The sequence below is a fragment of the Sporobolomyces koalae genome (genome assembly GCF_050403365.1).
Source record: "Sporobolomyces koalae JCM15063 DNA, S_koalae_JCM15063T_v1_ctg28, whole genome shotgun sequence".
Lineage (NCBI taxonomy): Eukaryota > Fungi > Basidiomycota > Microbotryomycetes > Sporidiobolales > Sporidiobolaceae > Sporobolomyces > Sporobolomyces koalae.
This window is the reverse complement of record NW_027481743.1, coordinates 1-14,631: the sequence shown is the minus strand read 5'-3', so window position 1 is coordinate 14,631 and position 14,631 is coordinate 1. Positions and strand designations below refer to the sequence as shown.

The 14,631-nt window shown below is 54.3% G+C and overlaps 6 protein-coding genes across 6 annotated transcripts; 2 read left to right on the top strand and 4 right to left on the bottom strand.

Annotated features, from left to right (window-relative positions):
- Positions 1–324: 324 nt before the first annotated feature.
- Positions 325–2,503, top strand: JCM15063_004370 (C2H2-type zinc finger protein; the record flags this gene model as incomplete). The annotated part of the gene is made up of 4 exons (XM_076679840.1): positions 325–499; positions 703–2,019; positions 2,100–2,203; positions 2,270–2,503. The coding sequence occupies 4 exons, from the start codon at positions 325–327 to the stop codon at positions 2,501–2,503; spliced, it is 1,830 nt and encodes a 609-aa protein (XP_076532963.1).
- Positions 2,504–2,916: 413 nt separating this feature from the next.
- On the bottom strand, positions 2,917–5,773 carry ENP2 (ribosome biosynthesis protein ENP2; the record flags this gene model as incomplete). The annotated part of the gene is made up of 5 exons (XM_076679839.1): positions 2,917–3,515; positions 3,577–4,408; positions 4,493–5,269; positions 5,339–5,500; positions 5,594–5,773. 5 exons carry the CDS (start codon positions 5,771–5,773, stop codon positions 2,917–2,919), a joined length of 2,550 nt encoding a protein of 849 aa, XP_076532962.1.
- A 364-nt stretch (positions 5,774–6,137) lies between these two features.
- GPN3 (putative signal sequence-binding GTPase GPN3) lies at positions 6,138–7,348 on the bottom strand (the record flags this gene model as incomplete). The annotated part of the gene is made up of 6 exons (XM_076679838.1): positions 6,138–6,170; positions 6,267–6,398; positions 6,479–6,841; positions 6,903–6,963; positions 7,040–7,268; positions 7,342–7,348. The coding sequence occupies 6 exons, from the start codon at positions 7,346–7,348 to the stop codon at positions 6,138–6,140; spliced, it is 825 nt and encodes a 274-aa protein (XP_076532961.1).
- Positions 7,349–7,432: 84 nt separating this feature from the next.
- Positions 7,433–9,644, top strand: JCM15063_004367 (WD40 repeat domain-containing protein; the record flags this gene model as incomplete). The annotated part of the gene is made up of 7 exons (XM_076679837.1): positions 7,433–7,546; positions 7,675–8,357; positions 8,424–8,679; positions 8,765–8,901; positions 8,977–9,105; positions 9,187–9,381; positions 9,470–9,644. The coding sequence occupies 7 exons, from the start codon at positions 7,433–7,435 to the stop codon at positions 9,642–9,644; spliced, it is 1,689 nt and encodes a 562-aa protein (XP_076532960.1).
- A 353-nt stretch (positions 9,645–9,997) lies between these two features.
- On the bottom strand, positions 9,998–12,006 carry JCM15063_004366 (uncharacterized protein; the record flags this gene model as incomplete). Its single annotated transcript, XM_076679836.1, has 4 exons — positions 9,998–11,422; positions 11,517–11,665; positions 11,743–11,806; positions 11,881–12,006. 4 exons carry the CDS (start codon positions 12,004–12,006, stop codon positions 9,998–10,000), a joined length of 1,764 nt encoding a protein of 587 aa, XP_076532959.1.
- A 443-nt stretch (positions 12,007–12,449) lies between these two features.
- On the bottom strand, positions 12,450–13,969 carry TOM40 (TOM complex pore protein TOM40; the record flags this gene model as incomplete). The annotated part of the gene is made up of 5 exons (XM_076679835.1): positions 12,450–12,551; positions 12,627–13,184; positions 13,257–13,352; positions 13,426–13,601; positions 13,762–13,969. The coding sequence occupies 5 exons, from the start codon at positions 13,967–13,969 to the stop codon at positions 12,450–12,452; spliced, it is 1,140 nt and encodes a 379-aa protein (XP_076532958.1).
- Positions 13,970–14,631: the final 662 nt, after the last annotated feature.

Genomic DNA, 14,631 nt, shown 5'->3' with positions numbered 1-14,631 from the left:
AAAAAGTCTCAGCTGCCGGAGCCCGCGCGGATCATTTATGACCTCGAGATTCGAGAAGATCTTTCGGCGCGACTTCTCGCCTCGCACTCCATCCCCGAGCGCTGTGCACAATCCTTTGCCGCATTCCGACCAGCCAAGCCCGCGACCCCAAGTACGAGCCGCAACGGTCCAGCCTTCTCACCCGTTCCGCCCGGCAGGAGGATCAGCAAAAGAAATCTGTCGACCGACGTCCGTCATCAGGATTCGATCTCTCGTCGACTTCCTCCCACCGCCCACGCTCGCTGCTCCTTCACACTCGCGCAGGAGGATGTTCACATAGTCGCCATGTCTGCTACGCCCTCGCACAGGCGCGCGTCGCCGTTCCCGGTCGATCCAGCCGCACCGCATCATCCATCGCCTTCGCAAAGCCTGTCCGAATCCACGACGCCGACGGGCGACCTACCGCCGCCGCGGTTGCCGTCCATCTCGTGCCTGCTCAACAGCATCCCACCACCACCAGGTAAGCTGTCTCCTTTCTCGCCCTCGTGCCGCATTGCCCGCTCGCGCGCGCTCGTTCGAGGCGTTCTCTCTCTCCCCCGGTTCTCGTCAAATTTCCGCAGCCCCGACTTTCGGTGTTCGTGCATGTCGTATTTTCCTGCAAGCTGATCACGCTCGCTTTTGCTTGGGGCCTCAAATTGCTGTTTTGTCACGCATGTTCTACAGCCGCCGGCGCGACGTCAGCGACCCCAGTCGCTTCCACCTCCACCTCCGCCTCTGCCTCGACCGAGCGCGACGGCCCGCCTGCGAGCGACGTCGGCGTCGTCGAGCAACAGCAGTCACGATACCAACACCAGCACCAGCAACCAATACCGCTGCCACTGCCTCTTCCGCCCAGTCACTCACCCGCTCCGCTTGCCGTACATGCTCAGCCTCACGCCGCGTACTCGCTGCCTGAGCCTCCGAACGAGTACTCGCATAGCGTCCATGCGTCGAGATACCTGAACACAAACGAGGAGCCTGCAACGGGCCACAGCCAGTACATGTCGATCCCGGGCCCTGCGCATCGTCCGTATTATCCTCCACCTGCTCCCGCGCCTCTCGTCTCATACGACTCGCTCTCGCCCTACGATGCCGTGCCTGATGGACATCGTCAGCGAAGCACATCGTACAACCCTAATTATCAGCCGTACCCATCGCCTTCGCAATCCCTGCCATCGCCTTCCGCGCGACCGTACCCCGGCTTTGCGACGAGCTCGGAGCGCCGAGGTAGTGGTGGTGAAGAGCGAGGGCTCTCGCAGGGCGGCATTGGGCCGTGGAGAAACAGACGGAGGGCGATCGAGTCGCCGCTCGCCGAAGGCAATCTCGCTCTTCCTCAGTCTCAGGCTCAACCGTCACTGGCGGGGCAAGGGCAGTGGCTACAGCAGCCGAATCAATGGTCGCCAAATAGACCCCGTGCGCTCTCGATCTCGACCGCAGACGAGTATTACGCGAGCCGACCGGCTTGGTCCTCGACTGTTTCGCCGATGGGGCCTCCACCCCTCCTTCACGTTGACCCGTCGCAACGTCGCACCGAATCCGACCCGTACCCGCTGGAATATTTTCATCGACCGTTCCCACCGAGTAATCCAATCGGGCGAGGCGCAGTGGCGCACGACCTTTCGTACCTGCGGCCAAACCCAGGCGCACCAGACTACAGCCGCCAACACCCTTACGTTCCTCCCGCTCTTCCCATTCCTCCACCGTTAGCAGCACCGCCGACAGAAGCGCACCCCGACCTGCGCCCGATCGTCCTACCAAACGGACTCCCGACATCTGCACCTTCGTCCGCGAGCTCGAACGCGACATCGCAGTACTCCTCTTCACATTCTGGCAATGGACGACCGACGCCACTCTCTGCTGGACCGCTTTCTGCAGGGATCGGTTCGACACTGCCGTCTCCGAATGCGCCCACCTCGGTCAGTCTTGACTCGGCTGTTGGTGACCTCGGTGGCGACGCGTCGGGCTCGACTGAAACTGGCAAGTATTGCTGCCCCCATTGCTGTGAGTTTGCCTTAACTTTGCTTCTTCCTTGAGCAACCACCAAGAGCGTGTACTCACCCATGCTGCTCGAGCCCTCATAGCGAAACGTTTCGCGCGGCCATCCTCACTGCGTATCCACACCTTTTCGCATACTGGCGAGAAGCCATTCACGTGCCCTCAGTGCGACCGCGCGTTCTCGGTGCAGGTGAGCGATATCTGGGTCACAGGCTATATCCCATTGCTGGAACTGACCCGATTCTCTCGTCCCAAGTCGAATCTGAGACGACACCTCAAGATTCACAAGAACGCTGGCGAATCGAACAGCGCGCCGAGTTCACGACCTCGCGCACGCACAGCATCACAAGCCGCGTTCAGCGACGGAGGCGGCGGATCGGGTCGACGAAACAGTATGGATCTCGACGAAGACGACCTCGAGGGCGAAGGGGAATCAGGTCCTCCTCGGCAAGACTCGAACTACGATTACCCGAGCGTCCTCGCTCGGTGAGAAATACAGGAAAAAGCTCATCTACGGTGACTTGTTGTATTGAGGCTGGCGTTTTGTTTTCTCGCATCTTCGCACTTTTCCCTTTCTTTTTTTCTGTTACCCTGCTTGCCAATCTTTGCCAACTGCCCCTTTTTCCTCCACCATATGCATACCTTTGCCCCATCTCTCCCCCTAGTCCTGCTTTCGAGGCCGTCACCCCTCGCGCATTATTATCTGACCAAACCCTCGCGCTCTCTCGCTCGCAGTCTCACTTTCTATCCTGTCATCATGAAAAAACTTTCGCTTGTTGTGCCTTCTCCGACCTTGACCTCTAGAGCATTTTCTCTCGACGAGTCGGACTTGCGAGACGTAGCAGAAGTAGTTGCAAATGCAAACCGCGACCCGAGATGACGACGTCGACGGGAGTCTCACACCTACAAATGTCTCGTCTTGTTCCGACTCGCACTCCTCAACGGCTTCCTCATCCTCGTTCGACCACTGCCTTCCTCTCCCTCGATCTCGCGTTCGTCCTCCTGAGCACGTCCATCACTCCTCTCGAGGCCCATTCCAAACTTGGCCTTCTCAGCCTTGTCCTGATCGCGTTTCGCTTTGACCAGTTTCTTCTTCTGTTCGAGTTCGTCCGAAGATTTGCCTTTCGGTACGAACGACATTTCCATGACTCCTCCGGGTCCACCTCGAATGATATCGTCTCCATCGATTCGATCCGCGTCTTCTTCTGTTCGAGCACCCTTTCTCCGTTTCGAACCGGTTCCAGAAGATGCAGCTTCGCGTGCGCGTTGTGCGAACGATTGAGTCGCGCGTTGTTCGTGCGATGCGAGCGGACGTGCACGAGCGGCAGTGATCGCTTCGTCGTCCGAGCCGTCTGCGACAACGAGCGCAGGTTTCGGACGAGCGGGAGCGGTCGTGGCAGGTCGAGAGGAAGTCGCGGTACGAGATGCGGTCGCAGCGGCTTGGATGCGGGATGCGGACGGAGGTGCGGTCGGGCGCCTTGTCGTCTTGTCAAAGCCGATATCTACACGAGCAGGTTTTTGTCAGCTATGTCAGGGCTGTATGATCATCGAGCGCGAACTGACCGATCGAACTGTCAGAATCATCATCATCTTCGTCGTCGTCTCCGTTCCGGTCGGAATCGCTCGCTTCTTCGAGGTCTGACCGATCGCTGTCGTCCTCGTTGTCTCGATTCCGGTTCGGTTTCGTCGAAGGGTTGAGCAATTGGAACTCTCGCGACTCCTCGTCGATCTCGAAGTCGGGGTTCTCGAAGATCGCGCCAAATCGATCGTCCTGGAGCAGACTCGGTTGGTCGGCCGATTTGGCTGCCTTGCGTTTGCGCTTCCTCTTGCTGCCCTCGTCTTCGTCTTCCACGTCGCCAAGTCCAGCTTCCTTCTTGCGTTGCCGTTCTTCGACTTCGCGCAGTTTCTTCGCGAGCGATTTGTTGACCTTGATGCCGGCGGTGAGTTCGGAAGATTTTGAAGCCTTCTTGGCGCCACGAATACGAGACTCTTGTTCGGCGGCGAGCTTGTCGCGGATGAGTTTGTCGCGGTGTTCGGCGTACGCGAACGGATTCGCGATCGCTTTCGCCTTGGTGTACAACCGCAAGTCGATGAAGTAACCGTGCATGTACGGTTTGAGCGTATCGGAACCGATCAAGTGGGTCAAGTTGAGGTCCTGGAGTTCTTGACGATCGACAAACTTGTAATCGTCGTACAAGAGCGTCTCTTGGTCCTCCTCCATCTCTTCCGTCATGTTGTCGAGGAATCGACACCATTTCGGAGCGGGACCGAGTTGAGGCACGTAGTAGCCCGTCATGGGTGAAGTCTCGTTTGCAAGGAAAATGAGACCCGTCTCGGGGTACACGTGCATGTCGTTGATCTGCATTGGCGGATTGATCGCCACCAAATTGTTGCCCTGATGCGCGAGTGACGATTAGGAGGAGAGAGAATCAGCGTTCGATAGTCCTCTCGAGACCAAAAACAGCGAGTTGAAACTGACCGTTTCCCTACCCCAGATCTTGACGACCTTCTCGTCGGCACTTGCAACCCAACCTCCTTCGAGGTCAGCATCTCCCGAAGATCCCCTCGCGCTGTCGACCCATTCCACCTTCTTGACGGGCAAACCGTAACCCTGATCTTTCGTCTGGTACGGTCGGTTTGCACGCAGGTCGTACAGGAGGATGTGACCCGTCGAAGTACCGACGGCCAAGTTGAGTCCATCGGATTTGTTCGCGAGTGCAGTGACGGCCAACCCGTTCAACCCTCCAGGTCCGACAATGTCGTCGACTCCGGGCAACTTGGGTTGCATGAGGCTCGCACTCGAGTGACTCGATCCCATCAAGGTCGTGTAGGGCAACCTCAAGATTCCTGCCCGCGTACGACTCCTCGGGTCCCACAGTTCAACCGTACCTCGACCCTGAACGGTTTCGGTTCCGAAACACATGAGTTGATGTGCTGGGTTGATGTCGATCGCGTTGACTCCCAACACCTTGTCCCCTGTCAAGCCTCCTCCGATCCCACTGCCTGATTCACCTCCGTCATGCTCGGGGGAGCCTTCCAACGCGAACGGTTTCATGAACCGTCCAACTTCCATGTTCATACGCCACACTTCTGATCCTTGTCCTCCTACGATCGCATCGCAGCTTGGAAAATGGTATGCGAGTGTACGACCATGTTTCGGCATGCGCACGCGGTAGTGCGAAGCGGACTGAGTGTGCAATTCGAGCGAGCGATCGGTTTGAAGGTGCAACGTTTTCGTCCAATCTGATGACAGAATCTATTTAAATTCATACACATGTCAGGGATTCCGAGTCTGGATTTCTCAAGAGAGAGAACGAAGACTTGCGCAGAAATCGACATTCTCACTATCGGTCACTCGTTCGGTTTTGAGACTCAATTCCTCGAGATCAAACACTTTCATCCTCGGTTTGTACGTTCCGGTCGCGACCAAATGTTTGCCATCTCGAGTCGTCTTCAACTTGTTGGAAGCTTCCGGAAAGTCGAAATCCTAATAGAAGTTCGAGGTTATCGTTTCGATTTCGATATCTCAGTTTCTTTTGGCTCTTCGTTGTCGTTCACGGAAAGGGGGGCGGCAATTCACCTGAATCAATCGAATCTCTCCTTCTCCTCCGGTACCTCCTTGACCTCCCTTTTTGCGACGTTTGCCTTTCTCCTCAATCTTTTGTTCGAGCCATGCCGCCGCGTTCTTGCCAGTACTACCTCCTCCATTGACACAGTAGATCTTGGCCGCTCCTCCTGTCGAGGCGAGCGTGACGACCATAGTTCGCGAGGTTGCGGCAGCGAAGGCTCTCTCTACAAAGCGCGCGCTCGAGTGTGCGAGGTTCTCAAGTCGAGCGTTGTGCTGCTGACTACTACTGTTAAGGCGGCGGAGTTGCGGTCGACGTTGCTCTCGAGTGGTGGCTGATCTCTTTTGGCGACTTCGCATCTCTCAACTTTTTCCGCCTCGGAGGTTTTCATCAGGGGATGTCTCACTTTGCGTTTCTCTCGAGCGGATCAGGCTCTCCAGCGTTCGGAGAAAGTTACTATCGTAGTGGTGATGATTACAACAAACAAGAGTGACAGGAGGATACCAGTAATGAAGGAGGAAAAAGAATCGAGACGCGGAAAGTTGCTTCTCCTGGAAATTATTCGCCTGTATCGAAATCACCACCATCCATCTGTATCCCGAACACTCTGAAACGGGTTAGTATTCTTTCTTTCAGAAGCCATTCGCAAACAAAAAGGATCAAAAACGGGAAAGAGGAAAGACTTGCATCTTTCGGTTCTTTCGGTTCTTCGTTCTCGCCATACTGGATCGCGTTGTCAATGTGACTCAACACGACTCCGACCGAATCTTCGTCGGTCACGTCGAGGGGCAAGAATTGCACCATGTTGAAATCCTCAATCTGTTCCAAACGGGCGACGAAACGTTTTAGATAACCGTCCACCGACGTCAGGGCGCCCATTTGAAGAGAAAGAAACTTACGAGTTGAACGAGGGCAGAATTGAGTTGGTGGAATTTCGGGTTCGTGTCGCGATTGACGTTCGTGCGCATGAGTTCAGGATCCGGATCGAGGAAGCGATCGACTTCTTTGCGTCGTTTGCCCTCTTTGCGTACGAGGTCCATCTTGGACATGACGTTGACGGTCGGAACCTCGAGTCCAACCATGCAACTCATCGCACTGAGGACACCACTGAAGTACTTGGTGGGGTCCTCCATGAATTGAGATTCGAGCAGGTACACCGACACGAGGTTGATCGCGAACGTTGTCGTCAACAGTTTCGCGAGTCGGGGCAGGATTGGGATGTGGGTGTACAGTTCGATTTGGCCGGGACAGTCGATGATCAACTGGAAGAGAGAGGGTTCAGTTCGCATGGTCGAAAGTCTACACTTGACGAGACTTGCATACATAGTCGTCTTCAAAATCTCCGAGGGCATCGGTCAACCAATCAAGGTTCTGCATCAGGTACCTGCAAAAGGGGATGAGAGCGACAAAAGAGGTTCAGCAATAAATTCGGCTTGAACTCGGAAGGGCTTTGGACGTACTCGAAGCAGTAGATCAAGCCTCCGTTTGGACCGAGTTCGAGGTCCTGCATGACCTCTTCGAGGCTGACGAGGTCCTTGATGTCGAGACTCGGTGGGTGCTCGAACTTGTCTGCAGCTGGGTCGAGGTTGAACAAGTGCACCGATCGTCCAAGTGATTGGGCGTGCGTGATGAGAGACGCGCAAAAGGTCGATTTGCCTGCACCGGCGGGTCCGGTTACGAGGACAGCATCTGCATAGACGGAGAGAGAGAAGCGTCAGGTCCGAGTGCATGTACTCGACATTGAAGAATGTCATGAGCTGACAGCGCATGGTGAACAAGCTTGAGCTCTGGTCTCACAAACACTGGCACTGGCAGGTTCGAGCTGCGGAGAGAGCAGAGAAGAGGAAAGTCAGATGAGACCTCGCCTGCGGGAACAGAAATATTTCTTGCGCCGCTTCTCCCTCTCGCTCTCCACCCCTCTCTCGCCGCCGAGAGAGTCCTCGCTACGACGCAATAGACACTTGACCGTAACCGCCAAATCCAAGAGAAGGTATCACACGGAAGTCATGGCAAGTCGCAGTCCCTCCTTTCTCTCGCTTTCGCTCTCATTGCATCGATCCTCCTTCGCTGACCCTGATGATCTCTCGATGCACAGAAAATCAAAACTCTTCACCGCTCGATTGAGCAGCATTTGCCGTCGACGTCGACGACCTCGGCTCCAGTCAGTCGCAACCTCGACCCGACCTTGCATCCGTTCGCTCGTTCGCGCGAGTACAAGCGTGCCGTGACTGCTTCCAAACTCGATCGCATGTTTGCGAAACCGTTCATCGCTTCCCTCGAGGGTCACCAGGACGGCATCTACACCATGTGCAAAGACGAGCAAGGGAGTCTCAGTCGAGTCGCGAGTGGATCTGGAGACGGTCAGGTCCGCGTGTGGGACTTGTCCCAACAGTCGACCGTGTGGTCGGTCGATCACGCACATCGGGGCATGGTCAAAGGCGTCGCGTTCTCGCATCCGATGCAGGGTGAACAGGGTCGAGTCGAGAAGAAACCGTTGCACCAATCGACCGATGGCACGCGCGAGCGCAACTTGAAACGCAAACGTGCCGACATTGGGTTCAAGGGCAAAGGACGCGCCGGCATGGACGACGACCTCGATGACCTCGATGACGACGAGTACCAACTCGAGCAGGCCAAGATCGACCTCATGGAATCTCGAGGCTCGAACCGCGTCTTGTCGTGCAGCACCGACAAGACGGTCAAGCTGTGGGACATCAATGGTCCTTCGGGAGAGCTCGCGCGACCGCTACAGACCTACAATGGCAAAGCCGGGTTCAAGTTCCGTCTTCCCAGTCTGTCCCGCTGATTCCATTCTTCCATTAGCTGACCCTCTTTTATCTTCAGCTCGATCTCGCATCATCGCTACGATCCTTTGTTTGCTGCCGCTTCGCACTCGATCGAGATCTTTGACGAGACGAAAACTGCACCCATCTCGACCCTAAAGTTCCATTCGACTTCGACTTCGTCCGTAGGGGAACACATCGTTTCAGTTGCGTTCAACAAGAGTGAGACGAACGTACTCGCTTCGAGTGGAAGTGACCGAACCGTCGTTCTGTACGATTTGAGATCGGGCAAAGCTCTCGGTCGAGTCGCCATGCAGGTAAAAACGCCCAACCTCTTCCGCTGACTTGTTATTGAAAGAAGGAAAAAACTGACCCACGAAAATGACCGCATGGCTTTTGTAGATGAGGATCAATCAATTGTGTTTCAACCCGCTCCAACCTCCAATCTTGTTGTGCGCTTCCGAAGATCACAACTTGTACACGTTCGATATGCGCAACCTCTCGACGACGACTCAAGTCTACAAAGGTCACGTCGGAGCGTGAGTTTTCCTCTCCCTCTCTCTCTACAATCGAGGGACCGACGCTCATACTATGGAGTATTTTCTCTTCAAAAGGGTCATGTCGGCCGATTGGAACCCGAACGGAAGAGAGTTTGTTTCGGGTTCGTACGACCGGACTGTTCGGTTGTGGACTGCGGGCGAAGGTGCTTCTCGCGACATTTACCACACGAAGCGTATGCAAAGGTGAGTTTTTCTCTCTCCCTCTCTGCCGCAAACGCGAACAAAGTTGACCAATCTCGTGTTGTTCGATGAAACTATAAAAAGGGTATTCTCAACGTTGTACACACTCGACACGAGGTTCGTCCTGTCCGGTTCCGACGATGCCAATTTGAGGATTTGGAAATCTCGAGCTGGAGACAAACTCGGAGTCGTCGACAAGAAGGAACAAGTCAGTCGAGAGTACCGAGACGAACTTCGTTCGAAATGGGGTCAAGTCGCAGAAGTTTCGAAAATCGAAAGGTAAATGCCCCCTTTAATCACCACTAAGATCCTTTTCCTATTCTTCTTCTGACCATGGGGTTTTTTCTGTTTTTTTGTTCTTTTACAGGCAAAGGTATTTGCCGAAACCGATTCACCAGGCTACGAAACTTCGAAGAGAGATGTTGCAAGCCGCTTCAAACAAGGAAGAGAACCGACGCAAACACGCTCCGAAAGGGATCGACCCGGCGTTGCTCAAACCGAAGAACCAGAAACAAGTCGCGATTCAGAAAACCGAGTCGTGACTTGTCTTCTTTTTTACATGGGCATACAGTACGATGTTTCGTCATTCTGTTTGATTTGTTTCTCTACCTTGAAGGGCTTGTTTGCGGTTTTTTCTACATCAATCGCTTCTTTCATGAGCTTTGCAACGATGCACGAATGGAGCTCAGGTCCCAGTCTTTCAAATCCAGGATTGCGTCCCAAAACGAGATAAGACAGTCTTTTCAGGGAATTGACAACATCATTGGAATACAACATTCGGGACTTGTGTTTCTAGAGCTAGACAGAAAACGGAAACGAGAGGTCCACCAGGGAGGAAGAACAAGAAAGCGCTTGCACGTCCGAGGGTGTTGTCAAGGACGGGGGCAACACAGACTCAGGCACCTCGTACAGTTTCGTCTTTGGGTTGTACGACTTGGTCCGTTCGTTCATCGCTGGCATCTGACGCAACCGTATGGTCGCCTCGAGTTTCGATTTCCTCTTTGACAGTCGGTTCTCCTGGTTCTTCTGCGACCTCGACATCGTCCTCGTGCACGACGTGTCGAGGTGACTCTCCTAGTTCGAGATCATCCTCTTCGACATCGTGAATCTTGTCTTGGTCTTCTCCTTGTTCTTCGTCGTCTTGGTCTCCTTGGAATCGCTGCTGTGATCGTTCCTCTAGCCCATCAAGTTCTTCCTCTCCTTGAGCAGAATCGTCTTCCTCGTCTTCATCCTTGTCGTCGATATCGTCTTCTTCCTCGTCTTCGTCGTCATCCAAAGTTTCAGGCTTCGCACCACTCTCAAACAGTTCCCTCTTGGTCGTCGTGGTCGATCTCACAGGCCTGATACTCTCCTCTTCCTCTTCCTCTTCCTCCTCGTCCTTGACTTTGTCATCTTGATCCTTGTTGTCGCCGAGTTCGTTCCGTGTCTGTTTATCGGATGAGGAGGTAGGTGGGACAAAAGGTGGGAACTCGTCCGGTTCGGTCGAGATGGCCAACAATTTCTTCAATTCCTCGTTCTCCTTCCTCAACGCTTCGACTTCGACTTCTCTCAACAACGCTTCGTCGAGTGGTCCCAACCCTCTCGCCTTCAATTCGAGTTCGAATCGACTCTCCGTCATTCGACTGTCACTACTTGTCGATGATGACGACGACAAACGTCTCGTACGATCCCTCGAGTACGAATCGTTCCCATTTCCACGAGTTTCAGGATCTGAACCATTCGAATCTCGCGAGGAGAGAGTTGATCTCGGAGGACTCGCGACCAACGAAGAAGTCGAAGTCGTTGGAATGTACAATCGTTCCGAAGTCGAATGTTTCGAAACGTACCCACCCGAAGCAGGGTCATGAGGAGGGTTGCGATTCGTTCGAGGGTGGTGAGAGGCGATCAATCGAGCTTGATGAGATTCTTCTTCTGTAGCTTCCTCTGATGATTCCTTTCCTCTTCCTCCTCCTTCGGTTGAACTGTGACCGTACGAGATTGAGGAAGAGGTTGAAGTCGATCTCGATCGAGAGTACAGGGTGGTCGAGGGTTCAGAATCGTTCAATTGTTCAAACAGGGCCGAGAGGGATTGATGACCATCGACCGGGTCGAGTAGAGGTGAAGTTGAATCTTCTGGATCTTCACCTTGGAGCGCTCGCAAGGCTTTGCGGATCAAGGACGCGAGGTGAGAAAGGGACGATTGCAAATGAGCAGGATTGATCGGAGGGGCTTGATCAGGGTCCATCGCGCCATGTGACACTTCGGGAATCGTGACAGGCAAGGACAACAGGAGTGATTCGTAGTGACGCGTCAATTCGAGGTCGTGTTGTTGACTCGCATGCTGTTTCCAAAGGTCGCACGGCAGGCGAGAGGGGTTTTCAGTGATTGCCATGGTAGACGGAAATTGTCTCCGAGTACTTGGTCCGAAAACGTACTGCATAGGAACGGAATTTGGCCATGACTGCATCGAGGGTCGACTCGTAGTCTTTCAACAGGCTCGACAGTTGTCGGTTCTCTTGTTGCAACGCTTGGTTCTCCATCACGAGCGAGACGTTCAGCCTCTCGAGTTCACTCTCGAATTCCTCTAGAATCGTGGATTCTTGACTGTCATCAGCTGGCTGTTGAAACAGAAACGCGAAAGGGGAGGACCATAACAAGTACCTTTCGAGACATCGACATTGAATCTCCTAAGGGTATACCCAGTTTGGGTATGCACTGCCTGTGACTGTGGTACTCGAGGACCGTCAGGTCAGACCAAGTATTGGAAACCGCACGAGCGAGAGGACAAGGGAACCGTACCCGCAACTCGTCTGCGCGACGATGCAACTCCTCGGTTTGTTGCCGGTTGTGACTCAGTTGCGAAGACAGTTCTCCCAACAGGTTCCACAACCTCTCCATCTCGGTCCCTTGGGTTTGATCCATCATCGTTTCAAAAAGAGCGAGTGTTTGTTGACGGTCGAAACACGATGACGGTCCCGAACCCTTGGCGTGCTGACTGTCGGTCGGCTCACGAGGCTGTCACGATGTTCGGCAAGAGGTGCGATACCGAGGGCCTCGATGCGAGCGAGTCGGGCTGCGGGATGAGCCGATCTGGCGGCTCGCGCGCGTCAGCCGTCAGGCCTTCTGATTCAGGCGACTTGGCAGCAAATCTCTCTTTTATCATTTCGCTACCACGTTAGCCGAGGTGGGAAGAGCGAGTATGCATTGTAGAGCTCAGATACGAGGGGGGAAGGAGGTGAGTGAAAAAAGGGAGATCATATAAAGCGGGGGAAAGAGGGTGAGGCTATTTTCTTGGAAGTCATTCACATGAAAGAAAGGAGAGGAAGGAAGGACTGCAAGGGTGTGAGGATGAGGCATCGTGGGTCAATTTACATGGGAGGGGGAGCTTGAGGGGGCGCGTTTGCAGCGGCAGCCATGGCTTCTTCCGATGCCGAATCGACCTGGATTCCAACTCCAAACTTGCTCGTGTTCTGGTACAGGTCAAACAAGCCCAGTTCAGTCCTCAAAGCTCAATACTTGAGAGGATGGACAACAGAGAAACGAACCTTGACTTGGTCGATCTCTCCCGCGACGAGGAACGCGAACGCAGGCGAGAACCTCTGCTCCAACAACGCCGTAACCTTGCCCGTCGAGTCGACTTGACCTCGGAACGTCGCCATCCTAAAGTCGTACTTGACTCCCGCCGTCGCGACCGCCTTCCTCTCACGCGGGTCGAGCGCCGGGATCAACATGAGGTCGACTCCAGCATCGACTCGCTCGGCGAGTTTCTTCCAGTACGTCGCTTGCCAGATTCCTTGACTCATGATCTGTCCCGTCGCGATCCACGATCCTTTCAACGCCTGTCCCATCTCGTCCTTCTGCACGCGGTGGTACTTGGCCATGTACCCGACCGAGCAGTCCTCGACTTCAGGCGTCGGGCGTTGGTACAGTGTCTCGACTCCGACGGCAAAGTGAGGCGTGATCGACTGCAGGTACGCGGCGATGTACGAACCGGTCAGGTCGACCGGCGAAGGGTTGTACGACTTGAACGAGAGCGTGTAGTCTTTGCCAACTCGGTCGTGTTCAACCGAGAGCATCGAAGGCGCCGTTGCGGACGAAGGGAGCTGTTCAAAACACCGCACGCGTGTTAGCGAGACGATTTCGTGAGAAGAGAGTACGATTACTAGGCAACTTGCCTGCATGGCCAACTTGGTCGTGTTGTTCGGGGTCCATCCATAGTTGAATCGACCCGAGATGCTTCCCTCGTTGTCGACCATACCTTGCAAGAACGTCTGCAAGGAAGATCGCGAACCCCAGAGGTTAATTACATCAGACTGTCTCCGTTTTTCGAGGTAAAAGACTCGCCTTGGAAGTCGCGTAGACGGCACCAAAGTTGTAAGTGCCAGGACTGATGCCTCCCATCGGACCTCCGTTCGAACCGAGTGCGAACGAGTGGGTCACTTGGAACGCCGGCACTTGCGACAACGTCTTGGACAAATCGGCACGCGCTCCATCGAAAGTGTAGTTGCTCAAGTGAGTGACTGTAAGGACGGAAGAGCGTCAGAGAATACACTCCTTGAACGATCGCGATTGATGAGGAGCGAATCCCCGGGGAAAACCTCGGGATCACTTTGAATGACCACTCGCGCGACGAAGCGACTCGAAGGTTGGAGCAGAGCGTATTGAGAGACAACTCCTTACGTTTGACTTCTCGTCCCAAGTCTTCAAACTTGCCCGGTTCAGGGAGTGCCAACCGATCTCGTGCGGCATCGATTCGGTCGATCAAACTTCCCAAGGGACTCAGGAACGAAGGCAACACGCTGCTGTACGTCGGTTCAGCCGGGACGATCACTGGGGCCGCAACAGGCGTAGGCGGGAACGGCGCGGCGAATTGAGGTTCGGCAGCCATGGCGGTATGGGAGGTTTGGTGAAGTTGGAAACTCGAGAGATTCATGCGCGCGACATTTCAAAGTTGCGTCGAGACTCCTTCCGAAACCTTTCTCTCTCTTGTGAAACTCCGGACTCGATGCAGTAGACACTCTCTAGCGACCTGTCGCAGCCTCACGAGAGGATTTACGAAGAGCACAAAAAAGGTCATAGACTATGCGTAAAACTGTGTTTTTTACGATGCAAATACCGCTTTGAATGAACTCTTAATACTACTACAACACGAGCCAGAAGAGATTCTTGGGGGACCCCTGCGGATTGCGGTTTGCGAAACAAGGTGAAGCGAGAATCGCCGTTTGCGTTTTTATCTACAGGTCCATCGAATGAAGGTTGTTGTCATCCCGGCCCATAATGCGTGCGTACTGTAAATCGTGTGGGCAGTTTGACAGCTCGTCAGTGGAAAGCTTGTATCTGAGCTCGAGGGAAAGCATCTACCTCGAGCAAAAGTCGCCACATGTAAATTTCCATGTCGACCCATCGCCTTTAGAGCCAACAACCGGGATCACGATCAGCCTCCTGCTTCAAGAGACCCTCTTTTGGGGGGGGGGGGGGGGGGGTAAAAAAGGGGAACAGGCGGGAAAAAAGTGGGGAAAAAAAACCCCCGCTAAAAAAATAATGAATTTT